The following is an 18,617-nucleotide window of genomic DNA, read 5'->3' on the forward strand; positions in this document are numbered from 1 at the left end:
TAAACCTTCCAGCATATAACATTATTGTACAAGAGCTCCTCCAGGCACCTTTTTAAGTTGAGCATCACACAGAGGTAAGTTCTGAGCTGGTTATTTTTTAATGTGATTTTCAAAAGCCTGGGCAGAAGTCAGTTCTGCCACTGCTAAGTCCTGGGATGTCTCAGGGTCAGGGTTTTTTCAGTTTTGTTTCTCAGTGTCAAGTATGGTACATCTTAAAGTCCTTGTTTAATATAATTTTGTTAACACTTTTGTACCTCTGGATGTTGCATGGAGCCTGCAACATGACTATGTGGAGAGTTTTTGTCTTGAGAGGGAATAGCAGTAATCAAATGGACTGCTTTAAAACAGGCAAACTGTACTTGTGTGCTTGGGCAGCATTTGAATTAGTGGTGAAAAATATGTGTATCTCTAATTAAATGAATCAACTGGTACCTGCAAAGCCTCCTTGCCACAGACTATTCCTATCCAGCACTAACAGGAGTAACTGGGATTGGCTTGTAGTGAATAAGATATAAGAGAAAAGCAGCTTATTGGGAAACTACATTAAAACCTTTCCTTTCCAATTTCTCCACCCAGACTGATGACCCTAGAATGCCTAGCTTTCAAGGGGACTTGATTCCTAATCCCTTTCTACTAGCCAAAACAATGCAGGTCAGCCTTTGTTAACTGGTCTTCAACAGTGTCCCTCTTTTGAGTGGAACTCTTTACAGTGGCTTACAACATTGAATCTGGTATCTTAAGTTCAAATTGGAAGATCACAAGACCCTATGTGTGGTTTGATAAGCAGACTGTCAAGCTCATCTCTGAATCTGCTGTCTTGAAAGTTGCTGCTGTTCCTGTCCCAGCTGTTCCAGTTCCCAGCCATAACCGGCCCAGTCTCTTGAGCTGGCTTTGGTGCTCACTGAACACTCCATTGAACATATTCAGCTCACTAACTCAGCAAAAAAATGTTCTGCTCTCTTCATCAAGTTAAATTCCAGTGAGGCCCAGAACTACCAGCGAAGAAACAGATAGAGAGCTGGGACAGATCAGTGGCAGTGAGCCGTGAGATGGGCTTGGGTCTGTTACTGCACCATATCCTTGGTCCTTCACATGCTTTAAAATGCCTGTGTTTATTAAGGCAGCATAGCAGCAAATGGGAAGTGGCATCCAGTAACCAAGAAAAGAGGCTGAGGTACAGGAGACGTGATTCAGCTCCTGGTTGTGCTTCATGTTACAACTGATATCTAAGTCTCTTTGTAACACAAAGATCTGAGTTCCTCTGTACACTGATTTGAAACTTACTACCAAAACAAAAAGAGCAGCAAATTTATTATTCAAAGAGTATCAACATTTAGCCCAAAGGCTGCTACAATCTTCCACTTCTAAATGGTGTCTGCAACCAAAAGTTACACCATTTTTTACCTACCATTTACCATAATTTTACCTAATGTCTTTAAAGAAGTAGTAAAAGACCATGAAAGCACACATCTTGCATACATATTTGTAAATAATGCGCTAGTCTCTGCTATGTTCAGAGCTGTACTCACTGAAGATTCCTTTTTCTTGAAGGCCTTCAGTTAGTGCTCAATTAGCATGAGCTAAATTTCAGGCTGTGAAAGGTTTTAGTTTGAATGCTCTCTGAACCATCTGAACTGGAGCACGATGGGCTTTCTGCAGCTTCCTTTTGCCTGGCTTTCAGACTAGTTCTGTAAAGTAAGCAGCTAAGGCTTTGTCTGCCTCCTCCTTGGCACAGTGAAGAGGAAGCTCGTGTGCAAATTATGTGAAAGATCTGCCATTCCTGTAGCACTCTCATCCAGCCAGTGCCAAGTGTATCTGAGTTGTAAGCACAGACTGAGGAAGGCAGGGAACAGCTGGAAGACTTCCAAACCGTACACGCTTCTCTGTGCTTCTCTCTGTTGGTGCAGACCCCTTAAAGAGCAGTGCCCAGCCTTGGCATTCATTGTAAACTGCCCTCTTTCCCCTTTTCATCCAGTCCTGCTCTCCCCTTCCTGCATCTTTACTATGCATTGCACAGCCTTACCACCTCCTTGTCTGAAGGTAGGCATCTTTTCTCTTGCACCCAGTATTCTTATTCCCACCCACATTCTGCTGTTTATGATGATATGTGAGTATGTGATTCTAACGTCTGGATTCAAGCAACTTCTCAGCCTCCTGATTCTTACAGCAGAACATGAACTGACACATGAAAACCTTCAATGGTTTGTAAAACAGTAATAGTACTACCTTAAATATGAAGTGTGGGTGGCAGGATGGCTTGAGCAAGGGGGTAACAAGGTCAGAATTTACCTTCAAGATTACAGGTTCAGTTCAGTGCAGGACTTTGTCCCTGGTGTTCTGCAGCAGCCAGTGGCTTTGCTTGGGTTTAGCAGAATTCCTAGCAGACTCCACAGGAACTGAAGCTGGGACTAATACGATTTCTCCTCAGCAGAGTCAGCACAGATGTTTTTCATGAACGCATATTTCACATGCACTCCAACAAACCAACCTACTCTCCTCCTGAAGCAAGTCTCTAGAAAAGGAGCCTACTTTTGCAAGAACAAGTAAAGAAACGAAAGTTACTTTTTCTCTGGTCATGCTTAAGATTTTTTCCTAGCTTTTGCTTTAGTCAGAGTGCTGGGAATGCCTCCACATTTAGGTTTCGAACCTCAGTTTATCAGTCTTGGCCTTGATTCATAAACAGATTTCAATTGCTAAGTTTGGGACCCAGGTCTTAGATACAACCATGCTCAGATAAAGGTGATACAGACACACTTTCTTTCAAATCTGGACTCCATGTTGTTCCTGTATCTCCCTCTCTCATTCCACTGGTATTGTCCAGGCAGCTCCATGGGTAGAAGTGGGTATTTATCTCTAAGGGTCAGGTCCTTGCTGATCTTGATTGGCAACTCCCTGTTTTCCTCCTTTCTGCTTTATAATCTCTTGGGAGGCCTGCACCATATTCTTATCCCTGTCACCAGTCAGCTGTTCCTAAGATCCCTAGGAAACATTGTGTTTCACATGCCCCTTCCCTTCTCCTCCCAAAGGTACACCATTCTGGTTGACAATTGCTATATGAACAGCAGAAAACGGTACTCCACTATCTTTCAAGCTGATTTCCTACTATTCAAATTCTTGTTCTTTTGTGTAAATCCTTTATTTGTTTTGTTGTGTATCACAGAGTGTACTTTGCATGACACACTGAAGGCAAGCTTGCAATAATTCTGCACAACAAGTAAGTATGGATTCCCTTCTCTGTATCAGACACTGAGGCATGGGCTAGTTAACTGATTTGCCTGCAGGATCGCATTCCTAGCTGATCTCATTCCTAGCTACAAGACTCCTTTCACAGGGCTAGTCAATCTAAAGATGTCAACACGTGTTTGTGGGTTTTCTTTTCATTTTTTCCTTACTACATCTTGTAAGACAGACAATCATATTTGCACTGCTCTATCAAAGTGTGCCTAGTACAGCTCTTTTACAGTTAATTCTGCGTTTTCTTATTTAAGTGCTTGTAGCCTCTTTTCTTTGTTGACTATAGACCATTTTTTCATTGGAGACTGGCCACAGAAATGCAAGTTTCGGCCATTTCCCCACTTTCTTCTAGGCTTTGCACTGGTGTGAAATTTCCTCTGTGTTGGTAAGTTATCCAGAGGGACTGCTGCTAAAAGGTCTGAAGATTTGGAGTCAGTCCAGATCCGGTTGGCTACTGTTTTCCTTAGTGGACATTCACTGCTTTTACAAACAAAACAGTAACATTGGAGTGTCTTGTTTTGAATTTCTGTCACTCAAGTTCCTCTGGTCAGCAAAGGACAAATAGCGCAGGCTGTAGTCAAAGCTCCCTCATTACTTGCTGTGGAATCTGCAAAGCTTTATTCCTGTGAGTAATTGCTTGGTAAGACTGTACTAAGGGACTGAAGGATCAGACTGTTATGATATGATTTACACCAGACTTCAATTTCAGGTGGCTGTTGACATCCCAAAAGCAGAACATAAAATATCAATTATCTGTCTTCAGTCTGATTTCCAGTAGCTCCAGTTGTTCCTTTCTGGCATCTTGACAGTGCTTGAGACCCTTTTAGTGGCACCATCACTTATAATTCCTATTCTGTGGCTACACTTGGACCAAATCACTAAAATGAATGGCATCAAAAATAACCTTTCAAATTAACCTTTCTGGGTTATTTTTAACCCAGGTCGCAGGCACACAATCCCTCACAGAATAGTAGGCAGTGAAGTACAACCATGCATGCCTGCACAGACCTTTGTTTTGGGGAGACCACCACTGTGGTTTAAACTCTCATTTCCCTAAAGGAGCTAAGTCCTTCCTCACCACTGTGTAAATGAGTGACAGATATCCCCCCTTGGCATCATCAGCACCTGCTGAAAGCCCAGCACCTGCGAGAAGCCGTGTGCCACACTTTGGTCCCTACATATACATCCCTACATTATGAGGGTTACCCACAGCCATGAGGCAGCTTTCCTCGCTCTGGGCAGAGGGGATCTGAGCACCCGGGAAATGCTCCCCCCGTGTCCCGACGCCCGTGTGATGGAGCGGCCCGGCCCCACCTGACCCGGGCCGCGCCGGCCTGAGGAAACCTCCCGGAGCCGGCGAGGGCTTGAGGGCACCGGGCTCACGCCAGGACGGTGGCTCCGGGGCGGCGCGATCGCTCCGGACCCGCGTCTGCAGCGCTGCCCGGGACGCAGCCCGGTGCCCGTTAGGGACGGAACGAGCCCGGTGCCCGTGAGGGACAGAACGAGCCCAGTGCCCCGTTAGGGACGGAACGAGCCCGGTGCCCGTGAGGGACGCAACGAGCCCGGTGCCCCGTGAGGGACGCAACGACCCCGGTGCCCGTGAGGGACAGAACGAGCCCGGTGCCCCGTGAGGGACGCAACGAGCCCGGTGCCCCGTGAGGGACGCAACGACCCCGGTGCCCGTGAGGGACAGAACGAGCGCGGTGCCCGTGAGGGACGGAACGAGCCCGGTGCCCCGTGAGGGACGCAACGAGCCCGGTGCCCCGTGAGGGACGGAACGGGCTCGGTGCCCCGTGAGGGACGGAACGAGCCCGGTGCCCGTGAGGGACAGAACGAGCGCGGTGCCCGTGAGGGACGGAACGAGCCTGGTGCCCCGTGAGGGACGCAACGAGCCCGGTGCCCCGTGAGGGACGCAACGAGCCCGGTGCCCCGTGAGGGAAGGAACGAGCCCGGTGCCCGTTAGGGACAGAACGAGCCCGGTGCCCGTTAGGGACAGAACGAGCCCGGTACCCCGTGAGGGCGGGAGTGGCCGGCCCCCGTCCGGCTGCGGGCGGGTCGCGTCGCCCGAGCCGTGTCCCTCCGTACTTAAGGCGGCGGGTGCTGCTCCTGCGGGCTCCCTGACCGTTTGTGCCCACAGAAGATGGCTCCGCCCTGCTTACAGACCCTGCTGAGGTGCCGGTCCTTCGCCATCCTCTTCCTCACGCCGCTGCTGCTTCTGCCGCTGCCGATCGCTGTGCCGACGAGGGTAAGTGCCTGCGGGGTCCCCTCGGAGAACAGAAACCCCAGCTCCTGCCCCCGCTACCCCAAGAGTCCCTGGTCTGGGCCCCTCTGCCCAGGAGCCCCTGCCCCAGCCGGCCACCCCGTTCCCTGTCCAGGCTTGCTGTGCTCCTGCCTGCTTGCCCACCTCGTGCAGGCCGTACCCTGGACATGCTGTGCAGCACCGGCCATGCTCGCCACAGCATCTCCCTTGCACCGGAGCAAAGTACCTGATCCTTGTTAAGGTAACTTCGTTTCCCCGCAGGGGACTGGAGCAGCTCCTTCCTGCACCTCATCTCTGAAGCATTTCTGCCACTGGGTCCCAGATCTCAGGAGCGCGTGTTGCAGGTTTCACTGCCAAATCTTCAGGCACTGGTGCTCAGCAGCCCAGCTCGCAGAAGAAGCTCTGTGCCAATCTCTGTTCACCCTAAGGGTTGTGCCACTGCCAGGACCCGGGGATCCCATGGACCCAACCTGTCTTGCAAATTGGACCTGATTCTTTTTGAGCCAAAGACAAATATACATATAACTGGCCTGCACATTTAGAATTGTATCTTGCACTATCCACTAGTGGTGGCAGTGGGCTGAAAGATAGGACTTCTGGGTTCTCCAGCCTGCCCGGCTGCTGAGGCTCTGATGCACTTCAAGGAGAGTTGCTGAGTGGCATTCTTCGTCAGTGGTGCATTTAGGAGCTGTGCATTGTGCTCTACGCAGCGATCACAACAGGTTTTTAAATGCAATATTCTCCAATTCACATCCATCTTACTCTAGAGGTGGTGATGGTTCAACTCCTTTGCTTTCAGTGGAGTTATACCAGCATAAAATTGGAATAACCCAGTGAAGAGCTTGATCTCTAATGTCTACTAGCATTCTTGGCAAAGTGTGAAAGCTCTGTTTATGGTATTTTAACCTACTAGAGCTATAGAGGCTATTCTAATGCTAAAAGCAGCCTTTCTTCTGAGTGATCTGTATTGCTCAATATATTATAAAGTGCAGGAAAATGTCATGCATATTTATAAGGCCAAGATTGCCAGCCATTCTGGTTCACCTGTGTAATATCAGCACTGCCTTTCAGTTGAATGCTGGTGTTTTACAGAAAGAGGAATTCCTGACTGTTAGACACTGCTTTGACCAACACTAAGACAATTTCCCTAAATATGGCTTAAGGTTTTGGCATTTGTAGGAATATTGTGTCATCGGTCTAATCTGGGAAATTACAGTATTTCACAGTGGGAAAGGAATATGTCCACTGGTGATTGCTTTTTCAGCTCTCAGTGAGAGGGCAGCTCACTGTCTCTGCTGTCAACTGACTCGACACCAAAGAAACATTCTGTGACTGTTCCCATAAATCACAGATTGATGTAGATATAGACACTGTCATCTATTTCATTTCAGATCCTTGGTTGTTTGAATTGCTTATGGTCAATTTGAGTCAATTTATAAGTATGGTTGTATTTTTGAACTTCATATAAATTATTTACTCTCCACTCTATGAAACCAGAGTTTCTTCTGTATTGTGATTTTTAGTCACTTCAGGGTGTTTATCTGTGTTCATACTGACAACATATTAACTACAATCAGTTCTAGCACTTGGCGACTGTGGTGTAGCATAAATTCTGTCATGAGCTCACCTCATACTTGTTAAGGGAAGAGACCTATAGGATCTGTGTGATATCTTTTAGTGTCTGAAGAAATATTCCTTTTTCAAAACTTGTGCTATAATTAATTCCTGGAAACCTGGAGGAAAAAGAAAATCATCTCATTGCTGACAAAGGCTGTTTTCTGGTTCCTCAGCTTCTCAAAAAAATAAAGGAAAACACACCCCTATTTATAAATATCACCTTACAGCACTTTTAAATGTCACTGTAACACCATTTATTTTTGCAATAGAGTCCCGTTTGTTGTTTTAAAATAAAATCCTATAAACACATACTCTAAACATGAGCAAATTCTGAACTACAGAACATTGGCTTAAGCTTTAAAACCCTGTTTACCATTGGCTAATGAATGCTTCTCTGAACTACTTTGAAAGTACAGACCAAGAAAGGCTGTGGTACAGGAATGCCTCATCAACAGTGTAAAAGGGTTGCAACATTTCTAACCTAGGGAATCTCCTTTCCCTGTCTCGGTAAGCACAGTCTGAATTGGGAAAGTAGTGAAATACCTCAAATGTGCTTAGTCAGAAAATAAAATAAAATAAAAAAAGGCAAAAAGATTTTACTTTAAGAGTGATTTTTAAAAGTTAAGAACTTTTAAATGATTCAGTGATAATAGTTTCTGGGTTCAGGTGTGCCACTGGACACACCTCAAAGACTTGTGATTTCTGACAAGCTAATCACATGCACTGGGAAATCTGGCTATCCCTGTCAAAATAATTAACTCAAAATAGAAATACCCAAATCTACAAACACTGTTAACAATTCTTGGCTCCTAGATGTGAAATCTTCTCACCTCAGCTGCCAAAAGGTAATTGTACACTGCAGACTGTATGTACCTAGTTGTGAAAGGTTTGTTTTTCTCACACTGTACATCTTGGGATCATACATTAAAACAAATACTGTGGTCAAAAAGATCTTTTTATGCAAGTGACTTCAGAACAAGCTTTAAAAGTACAAGTTTAAATCCTCAGGTTTTCTGCTACCTATTTCAGCATAACTGGTTAAGCTACAAAGAATTGAATATTTAGGCTTTTTGTAAGAGCTACCAACATGTTTCTTATCTTTAAGAATAATTTTCTGTGCTAAAATGTGTCTTCCATCATATTGCAGGAGGCCAAATGTGCATATATGATCATCATCATGGCTGTGTACTGGTGCACTGAAGTGATCCCACTGGCTGTTACCTCCCTCATGCCTGTGGTATTTTTCCCTCTGCTTGGAGTTCTGAGCTCTAAATTGGTAAGAAGCTTGCTCAATCCAGATCTGATACAGGGAAATACATTTCTATGCTCCCCCCAGAATATTTAGCAAACAAGTCAGGTAGGAAAGTGCTCCAGTTCTGTGGTGCTGTTCCTGACTCGAGCAATGTTCAGGGCTCCTGTATGGGAAGATGCTGAACTAAATATATATTTTCTCAAAATGTTATGGATGTGGGGCTTAAGGTAGTAGAGGGAAAGGTCTGTTTCTAGGCATGGATCCTGCTTCACCTACTAATGCCAGCAGTTTGTGTGTTCATAACCCATCCCGTAAGAGAGCAGTGTGGCATATTCTCTGTGAGATTTCAAAATGCATGGAACAAACTTCTTCCAACAGGGAGATCATGATGCCAGCAACTACACTAGGTCCCCTCCAAAGATCATTCTGGCTGTTTGTGCTAGTGCTTTAGTCCAAGGCTAAACTAGGTACTGTAGCTCAGGTTCACTTCCAGCCAACAAGCTAGTAAGGGTAGGTATGATTGCTAAAGGTGCTAAGAAAGCCATTTTGGAGCTCAGCATTTCTGGTACCTACACAATACTTTGAGCTCCTAACAATGTTTTAGGAAACTGCTGTCATTTTGTACTTTATTAACTCCTGATGATCCAGAAAGAAGGTGCATGATGCGAAAAAAGCCTCTGCACTGAACATTTCAGCACTTAAACAGGAGATCAAGAGTTCAGGAAACTGAAAGTAGCTGTAAGGCTGGATCTTCCCCTTCTGCCAGTGTTGGGATGGGGTCTGGTGCAGAAAATGGCTTTGAGAGAACAGAAGGTAAAACATATTAGTGAAGCTAGCAGGAGGCAGCATTTTGGCACCTGACCTACCTTCTCTGTCTTTCAGGTGTGCTTTCAGTACCTAAATGACACAAGCATGCTCTTCGTTGGAGGGCTGATTGTTGCCATTTCTGTTGAACATTGGAATCTTCACAAAAGGATTGCGCTGAGAGTGCTGCTGATTCTTGGGGCGAAACCTGCACTGTAAGAGTATTGCATTATTTCTTCCTTGCCTCTGTCAATTTTGCAGAGGCGTAGGGGTGGTGTTTAACAATCAGCAAAGAAGGGAACCTTCAAGAACTGCTTTAGCTCTCTGCACTTGTACAGACTTTACAGAGGTGAAGTTTAACAGCAGGAGCAGTGTATTTATCCTTTAGCCAAAATCAGCACCTGACTAAATTTAGGTGCTTGCCATTGGAGGCAAAATGATGACAGACTTCATAATGTGCAGACTAAGGAGCTAACTGGCTTTCTGGGATTCCTTCAGTGAAATGGCAGAACTGTCCTGGAAGGAAATCTGGACACTACACACATCTCTGTGACCACAGTGCCTAGAAGAGTCTGTTTTCTTTTCCTCCTTTCTCCTCTGACAGTTTCTCTCTTTTCAGCCTCATGCTGGGATTTATGATTGTCACTGCTTTCCTGTCCATGTGGATAAGTAACACAGCCACCACTGCTATGATGGTTCCCATTGTCCAGGCTGTCCTGGATCAAATGGACAACACAGAGTATGATATGACCATGATGGAACAAGCAACTGGACAAACAAATAAAGTGATCGAGCTGGAGGAAAAGAATGCGTCAGATCCCACTTCAGCAAATGGTAGGAGCCTCTGCAGTGAGTTGATTCTACTGAACTTGCTATGCTCAGAGCTCCCTGACCTAGAAAAAGTTCTCTGTGCCTTTTCCAAAGAAAGAGAATGGTGACCTGACTGAAAACACCAAATGCATGACACCTAGGTTTTACAAAATGGTTTCCCATTTTCCTGGTTGCCGTTTTGTTCTGCTTGGTGCTAGATCCCACGTAGATTGTTATGTTCTTTCCTTCAAGCTGTGGTCATTCTCCCATAGTTTCCCTAGACTTAACTGCCTTCTCATGGAAGTGAAAAGCATATCCTGTGGGAAGTATAATCCAACCCTGAGAATCCCAGTCTTGTGATTATCAGTGGGGATTCAGCTTCTAAGCCACGTAGGAGTGCTTGAAAAGCTTTGTGGAAACACAGCCTATTTCGGTTCTGGAGTAATACATATCTTTTTATTGACCTAATTGTACGTGGAGTTGGGGAGAAGAAAGAGAAATACTTTAAAAGCTACATGGACGAGAGGAGCTGGTGTCATTTGACTCACAGTAGACAAACTGCTGTTTGGAATGCTTTCAAGTGTGATCTTAACCTGATGCTTGACTCCACAAGGTTCTTCTGTCAATGCTGTGGTTCTGCAGTAGGTTTCACTTGATTTGAACCATGTGCACAAACTCAGTCCCTCTGGTTTCGCTTCTCTGCAGTGCCTGTAAAGAAGGCTACATTACTAAATACAATTAAAGATGAGATTTGTGGTGCCCTTCTCTTTCAGAAGAGGAAGGGCTGTTCTGGGGATCTTAATGGAGATGTGATTTTACCAAATTAGCAAGTTATTCTGCCACAAGTCCCTGTGTGACTGTGTGCAAGGACAAGTGCAAATGTTGGTAGCGCATTCTGTGTCCCACATTTCAAGCTTTCTGCCCAGGACACATCTGGCCCATTTTCTGGCTGACATGTCCATGGGAGACACAATGTAATAAAAAGGGTGTTTATGTATGCCAGACATTGTTCTCTTATGAGATTGACTCATAACTGCTGTAATTGTTTAGACCTTGGAGACATGGTTTAGATACAACTGTGATCTCTGCTTTTTGGTTGCTTTATTTCTTATCTCACTTGTGAAGGGAGAATGCATTATGATTGTACAAAGCTCAGACATCACGTTTATGTAAGATGTGCAAACCCACAAGTGTGTCACTTGGTCACACAGATTGCTCTGTAGGGATGCTCATTTCTAGCTTCCAAACAGTTGTATTAAAGATATATTTTCATATTTACAAATGCTCTTTTTAATGTTGGTTAGAAGTATGTGCATGGCTTTGCTGGCTAATTTATTGTAGCATGTAGTGAAGGTAATAAATGTGTGCAAAAATACCTTTTGGTATTGTTGAGTTGGTTGTAATTGCCATAAATTCGTTGTCCTGCTTCATTAGCCTAGTCAGACTTCAAAATTAGGCAGTTAACCTCAGAGAACAATGGACAAAGCAGCAAAATTTCATGGCTGATGTAAACTGACACAACATATTGATCTTAACAGTTATGCCAGGCAATACTTTGGGTTTGGGTGGGGTGTTTTCTGCCTATATTACAGCTATTAAAGCTAGTTAGGTTCTTTTTGTGGTATTGGAATGGTTCCAATGACTTCAGTATGTGGCTGGTGGTAAGCCTTTCTGTGAAACAGGAAATTACTGCTGAGAAACTATGGCACCTATATGGAACAACAGCAACTTTGGATCATGTAGACCCAGATATTCAGCCTCTCTCTTTAGCTACTCATGAACATGAGTCCAAAGTATTTGGAGACATATCTGTGTTTTCTTGAACTAAAATAAATGACATACACACAGTGTACTGAACCTACAGACCCTGTCCTGAACTTTCTGAAACCCTAACTTTCCCTTAGTCGTGTTCTTTGTGTTTAGTCATAAGCAGTGGACAAGACCCTGATGATGTCAGATCTGAAGAAAAGAAGAAGAGGAAGCGGATACGTAAGGGAATGACACTTTGTATATGCTACGCTGCCAGCATTGGAGGAACTGCAACACTCACTGGAACAGCACCAAACATGGTATTGAAAGGCCAGATGAATCAGTAAGTAATTTTTGCTGTTTCTCTTACTTATACTGTTTTACTGTTTCTGTGACCAGCTAATTTGTCTTAGATGGCAATTTCAGTTGCAAGCCATAAGCAATAACTAAGAGTGAGGAATGTGTATAAAGTGATGGGACTCATTGTTTCGCTTCAGCCTTTTTTAGGCAGCTATGTGTTGATGTCATAGGTCTCCTGAGAAACTTGGCCATACTTGCTGGCAACCAGCAGAAAGCTTGTTGATCAGAAATACTGGTTCTTCTGCCTCCACTTTTTCACTGAAATGTAACACATCAGCAGAGGAACTGCAGTGAAGAACATCAGAAGGGTGTATGATTAACTCATAAGTACACTGAAGAGAGCTAAACATAGTTTAGCCTCTCTTACAAGATTATTCCTCTATGCTGTGGCTGTGGAAACTGTGCAGACACTGTTGTAAAGAAAAGGGGTTATCCAAAAAATCCTCTCTTCACTGAGTGTGGGAATTGATCTAAATGCAACTCAATCTACAGTGGAAATTTTGCAGATTCCACAACAGTCCCTCCACAGTCTTTCCAAGTCCTGTAAGTGTAGATGAGGCCGTCAGTGACACGGTTTAGTGGTGGTCTTGGCACTCCTGGGGTAATGGTTGGACATGATCATAGAATCATAGAATAGTTAGGGTTGGAAAGGACCTTAAGATCATCCAGTTCCAACCCCCCTGCCATGGGCAGGGACACCTCACATTAACCATATCACCCAAGGCTTCATCCAACCTAGCCTTGAACACTGCCATGATGGTCCTAAAGGTCTTTTCCAATCAAGCTTATTCTACGATTCTATGATTCTGTTGGGAGTACTTCAGCCTCAGCTGCCACATTACCCATTGGTTTTAACACCCAGCTGGAAATTTGCTATTAAATAAAAATTGCAGTTCTTAAAATACTAACTTCATTTTTTGAAGCCAACCAGCGACTTTGTCTTCTGTTGGAGCGATCTGAAGTACAGCTATTAACTTCAGGAAAGACAATTCCTGCTGTCTTATTAGCATGAATGGGGAGGAAGAAAGAATGTCCTGTCTTGGGGTAAACAAACAGGCATGTTGGAAGTGAAAGCTACCTAGGATGTGTGTGGGATCTTTCAGCAGTGCTTGTCTTACTGAGATCTAAAAGATCAACATGAGCTTCTGTATGCATTAAAATAAAATTCAGGGAAAATCAAGGATTATATAGGTTTTCCCTGAAATCAAGGCTGCCTTCCTCTTGACTTCAGTTATAGGCTATGGATGTTACCTATGATTACATAAATGGTTGTTCCAGATTTACATGTACAATTATCATTTGCACATATTAAAGGGAGAGCAGATTACTAAATGTCTTGACATTCATACGAAAACATTTATCTTTTCAGGTTATACCCCAACAATAACGATATTGTGAATTTTGCTTCCTGGTTTGGGTTTTCATTCCCAAACATGATTCTTATGCTGGTATTTGCCTGGCTTTGGTTACAATGCTCCTTCATAGGATTCAAGTGAGTATTTAACTATATGATACTGTGGAAACCCCTCAGCTAATGCAGATCAGCTTACTGAGAAATACAGGTCAGACAAATCCGCTGACAAGTTACTAATTTTGTATCAGAAAGCATTTCCATTTCACAGGAATTTCTGAGGTCTGGAAACCTTTTGTGTTCATGGGAGTTGCACTAAGGCAAAAGCTTTATGTATTCTTAATATTCAGACAGAATTGCCTTTTTATATTTCAATTTCTCATCTGTGAATGTCAACCCTAGGAGAGCTAGAGTATCTGGTTTGCTACCCTTGATTCAAACCTGTGGTTTTCATTCTAGGCTGCTCAAAATTGGACAGATACTTAGATTCATTCATAGATTCCATTCTTCTGTGAGAACTGGCATGTCCCCATGAAATACTTTGACGCTCTTGTCATTTCTTTGTTCTTGGCCTCTGCTATAGTCTGTGTCTGTGCCCAGGAGTGACAGCTTCAGAATAGCAAGCATGTTAAATCCTGCTAGTATGTTAATACTTACAGTATTTTCTTCTTTTTTCTTCAAGCTTTAAGGAAAGCTGGGGCTGTGGAGCAGAGAAAAGTGATAAAGAAAAAGCGGCATACAATGTGCTGAAGACAGAATTGAAGAAGTTAGGCCCTATCTCTTATGCTGAATTCAATGTCCTCCTAATGTTTATTTCTCTGGTTCTCTTGTGGTTTTCCAGACACCCAGGCTTTGTAAAAGGCTGGGCCGCTGCGCTCTTCCCAGGAGGAGAAAAGTAAGTTTTAGGGGATTTTTGTCTTGCACCCTCTTGACTGTGAATCAGATTCCCTTGCTCTTACATTCCATTTTGAGTGTGGAGGAGTCATTAATTCCAACCTTATTGGGATTCACATGCTTCCTGGGCTTGATCCTATCACTTGTGTGTGAGATCACCAGTTGATCTATTGTTCGACAGTTTGTACTGCAATGAAGGCTGGAGGCTGGGACATGGAGAGAGCTGAAACTCCTAAAAAAGAGAAACTTCTGCAATGATGGTCTTAGTTACACTGGTATACATGTTACTGTTTTGTTTTTATGAGCTCCAGTAAGTTGTGGCATCATATGAATATTTGGTAATATCACCTCTGAACAATAGCTTAGAACTCACTGGGAAACTGATTTGGTGCTCTGAATGGGTTCTTTGCAGACTGTCTGTGGCATATTAAGGGGCATAAAATGCCCTTAATGCACAACGGGATTATTATTCAGGCCATTTCTTTACACATTGTCCTTTGAGATACAACTGTTGAACGCTGGCTTCACCACAGAGAAGGAATTCTGCTCCCAGGAGCAGTTTGTCATCTGTGACTCTGGTTATCGATGTGTACTGTAGCTAGCTTCTTTAACTACTGTCTCTGTTGTGGCAGGTCTGAGAGACCTCAGTCGTGACCTAATGACCCATATTGCTAATGTATAAGCCCCAAACAGGACACCAAAGAGAGTGACTAAGATGCTAGAAGGCAGCCATCTTCTAGGAGGAAAGATACCAATTTTCTAAGCTATATTCTCTTTTTTTCTTCAGGTATATCACTGATTCTGCTCCTGCTATATTTATTGCCTTGCTACTCTTTATCCTTCCTGCTAACAAACCCAAATTCACAAGCTGGAATGCAAGCACGTCTGATCCTGAACAGACTAAAGAAGGTATCTAAAAGAAAAAGTGTGACATTGTGAAACAGCCAGTTCCAGCTAACATGACAGACACATATACTGGATTTGCATGAAGTTCTTCAGGGTAGCTCACCTCTCTCTCACTTCTTGGGCAGGGCTGGGGCACCGTCCTTGCTCATGTGTACTACCCTTACCCTATGCAGGTTTCTCAGTAACACGCAACTGCTTATCGGGTCTTTTCCTGGTAGCTTATAGAACAGGAGACAAAATGTCTTCACTCTCTTAAAACATGTTCTGCTTTTCATTTCTCATTTCAGATACAAAAAAGCCATTAGCCCCGCTGCTAGAGTGGAATGTGGTTCAAAGGAAGATGCCCTGGAGCGTTGTGCTGCTGCTGGGAGGAGGTTTTGCATTGGCCGATGCAAGCGCAGTATGTCCTCACATCTGTTTTTCTCTGACTCAAAGGCAAACTTCCCTGGTTTGTTATCTAGTCCTGTATTACTGGGCATGCACCCAAAGCCACACCCAGCAGAGATATTGAGATCTGGAGGCAGATCCAAAGTAGCAAAACCTGGGAGGAGAGGTGAATATTTGTGGCTATTTTTCAGGAGTTTGTGTGCTCTGACCAAGTTCTTCAATTTATCTTACCTCTTGGAGGCTGACACACTTTGCCGAATGGTGTTTATATAATTCAGGTGTCATTTGGCATCATTTGGCAGGAATGCTACACACAGTGTGAGTTCCTCTTCACAAGCCAGGGGTTCTGAGCCTCACTGAAAATCATTCTTCTATCTTGCCAGAAATCTGGGCTCTCAGTTTGGCTGGGTCGTCAAATGACTCCATTAGGACACATCCCACCATGGGCCACTGCAACGGTAATTTCGCTTACAGTAGCTGTCTTCACAGAATGCACCAGCAATGTTGCCACAGCCACCCTCTTCCTACCTGTCTTTGCATCCATGGTAAGATTACTTCCATCCTGTTATCCTACCGACTGAGAAATCAGAGTTAAACTGGTAATCTCTAGTGGCAAAGCAGTATTGTATTTATTGTCTTGAATGTTGCTCCAATGTTAATCTGAAAGCCAGTAATGAAACAGTTCATCTGACAGTATACCATAATGGATAGTGATTTTAGCTGGTGTTCACTGCTATGTTTATAGCATCATATGTACATAAAAAGTGGGAATGCAAACTTTCTCCAATCTACCCTACCTATCCACCTGGAACCTGAGAACAACCAACCCGTGAGAAGCAGCTAATTCAGGATGCCTGTCTGATGGCACCCTCTCTGAAAAGGAAGCCAGTTCAAGCTTTCTGTAAGGTGTGTCCCTTGGACCTGGAGAAAGTGGAGTGAGAGTCCATTTTTTTAGTACAGATTAACAAACCTCAGTAACTTCTAGTCATTTTGTATTTAAACCATCAACTCACAACTGGAAAAACAACCAAAAACATTAAAATGAAACCAAAATCCAGCATTTTCTATTCATCCCTTTGTGTGGTTCCTTCATCTTCATGGTTTTCTGCTAAACAACAGAAAGTGGTAGGCCCAATTATTAGAAATGTGTCATTCTCCATAGGAAGCTAGAGCAATTTTAAAACTTACAGAGGAAAACCTGGTAACTTTTGCTGCCTTTTCTGAGCAGAATTGAAACTGTAACATAAAGGAAAAAATAGGTCACTTTGCTTTTTAATTTGGAAAATACAACCACTTTATTCTTAGACCACTTCATCAAAGTAAATTGATCCCAATCAAGGTGTTGAGCAATTAGTGACTTAAATTGGCACTTAAGTTCTGAGTCCCACAGAGTTTATGTAGCATCTGAGAGTGGTACTCCACATGCCTAGTAATTATAATCCCACCCCTGTGTTACCCTGGCACAAGCATGGTCTGAGGTCAAAGAAAAGACTGTTAGATAAATTTGACCAGAACTCCAAATTATACCATAGAGCAAAACAAACAATGAGAAAGAAACAAGCTTTGTTTTTAAGTATTGTGGGACAGGAAATGAGAGCAAAGTTATCTTTAAGTATGTGTGGATTTCAGAATAAAATGTTTGCAAATTGGTAATGTAATAGCAGGAAACAATATGAGCCCATGTGCCCCAATGGGCTGGAAAATGTTCTTTATGCTTTTCTTTTGGAACACTTTCAGTGTGATATTCTCTCCATTTCATTGCAGGCTACATCTGTCAAAATCAATCCTTTGTATCTTATGCTGCCTGGTACTCTTAGTGCTTCGCTTGCCTTCATGCTACCTGTTGCAACACCACCAAATGCAATAGTGTTTTCCTATGGCCACATCCATGTTTTGGATATGGTAAGATGATAATTGTCTGTTCTCTTATCTAAAGCTCCCTACTGCCCTTGTCCTGAAATATGGTGAGAGTTTAATTTTCTTAGCCAGGTATTTACAAAGTACCAGGAAGATCCTGTGGCTGTAACTATCACTGTATACCTCTCTCTTATGCAGTCTTAATATTGCAATAAGGGTTTGCATCTCTGAAGTAACAGTACCTTTCTCACAGGTTTTGACAGACATACAGCCCAGACCCATTGCAATTAAAAACTGACAAGTTATAAGTTTAACACTGAAGGGTTAAAATGCAGCCAGTGCTTTCCAGTCTTGTGGGGCTTTGGCAAGTGTAGCTGAAGCCTTGTTTCCACTGGAGCTGAAAGCAGAAGGTAACAATCAGCTGCCCTAGGCTCTGGTTCTCTGATTGCCTGCCAGACCACACAGTGCAGGTTTTGTGCCCAGTACCCAAGCATTATCGGGTTTTGAAGTGGAGACCTGAAGGAGGCAGAACTGTTCTTTAACTAATAAGAATAATTTGTACATGCCTTAAAGGTCCTAGATCAGTTATAAAGCAAAGTGTTCAAAGACTTTGCACAGTGTGTTCCACCTAAGCAAGAACATGGGACAGCTGGTACAATGGCTATTTCTGTGATTTATTTGACCATGTGTCCTTCTTGTGTATGTATAAATGGGCTTTGATGCAATTTGATGTGCTGGTGTTTAGTTATTGTTGTTGGTTTGGACTTGTGTCCTCACAGGTTAAAGCTGGAATAGTGATGAACATTATTGGAGTCTTCTGTGTCTCAGTGGCCATCAACACGTGGGGAAGACCTATGTTTGGGCTGGACACATTCCCAGCATGGGCAAACACCACAGTTATCCCGTGAACGGTGAAGAATTCATGTGTTCAAGAAGGAAAGGACTCTTAATACTCCTCCCTATTGCCCAAAGGCCTATACAGAGTCTCATCACCACTTCAGATCCAGTGTCCGGTGTCTGTTTCCTTCTGGCAGGCACACATCACTTCAGGATGAACCAGCTGTTCTATCAAATGGTTTGAAATACCCTATCACCAGTATGGACTTGTAAATCGTTAGCAGTGGGCACTGCACTCA

The 18,617-nt window shown here is 43.6% G+C and overlaps 1 protein-coding gene across 1 annotated transcript; it reads left to right on the top strand.

Annotated features, from left to right (window-relative positions):
• The first annotated feature begins 576 nt into the window (after positions 1-576).
• On the top strand, positions 577-18,389 carry SLC13A5 (solute carrier family 13 member 5). Its single transcript, XM_005154389.3, has 13 exons — positions 577-651; positions 5,372-5,479; positions 8,259-8,387; positions 9,246-9,382; positions 9,787-10,001; positions 11,901-12,069; positions 13,456-13,578; positions 14,120-14,332; positions 15,119-15,240; positions 15,525-15,637; positions 16,008-16,169; positions 17,389-17,526; positions 18,261-18,389. Exons 1-13 carry the CDS (start codon positions 592-594, stop codon positions 18,387-18,389), a joined length of 1,818 nt encoding a protein of 605 aa, XP_005154446.3. The 5' UTR covers positions 577-591.
• Positions 18,390-18,617: the final 228 nt, after the last annotated feature.

This window comes from Melopsittacus undulatus, chromosome 13 (assembly GCF_012275295.1).
Source record: "Melopsittacus undulatus isolate bMelUnd1 chromosome 13, bMelUnd1.mat.Z, whole genome shotgun sequence".
Classification (NCBI taxonomy): Eukaryota; Metazoa; Chordata; class Aves; order Psittaciformes; family Psittaculidae; genus Melopsittacus; species Melopsittacus undulatus.

What these genes read in the sequence shown, in the direction of transcription:
- SLC13A5 (XM_005154389.3), top strand. Translation starts at nt 592, where the DNA reads ATGCCTAGCTTTCAAGGGGACTTGATTCCTAATCCCTTTCTACTAGCC. An exon ending in GAGTTCTGAGCTCTAAATTG is followed by an intron (nt 8,388 to 9,245) that starts GTAAGAAGCTTG and finishes TCTGTCTTTCAG; the next exon opens with GTGTGCTTTCAGTACCTAAA. An exon ending in TCCTGAACAGACTAAAGAAG is followed by an intron (nt 15,241 to 15,524) that starts GTATCTAAAAGA and finishes TTCTCATTTCAG; the next exon opens with ATACAAAAAAGCCATTAGCC.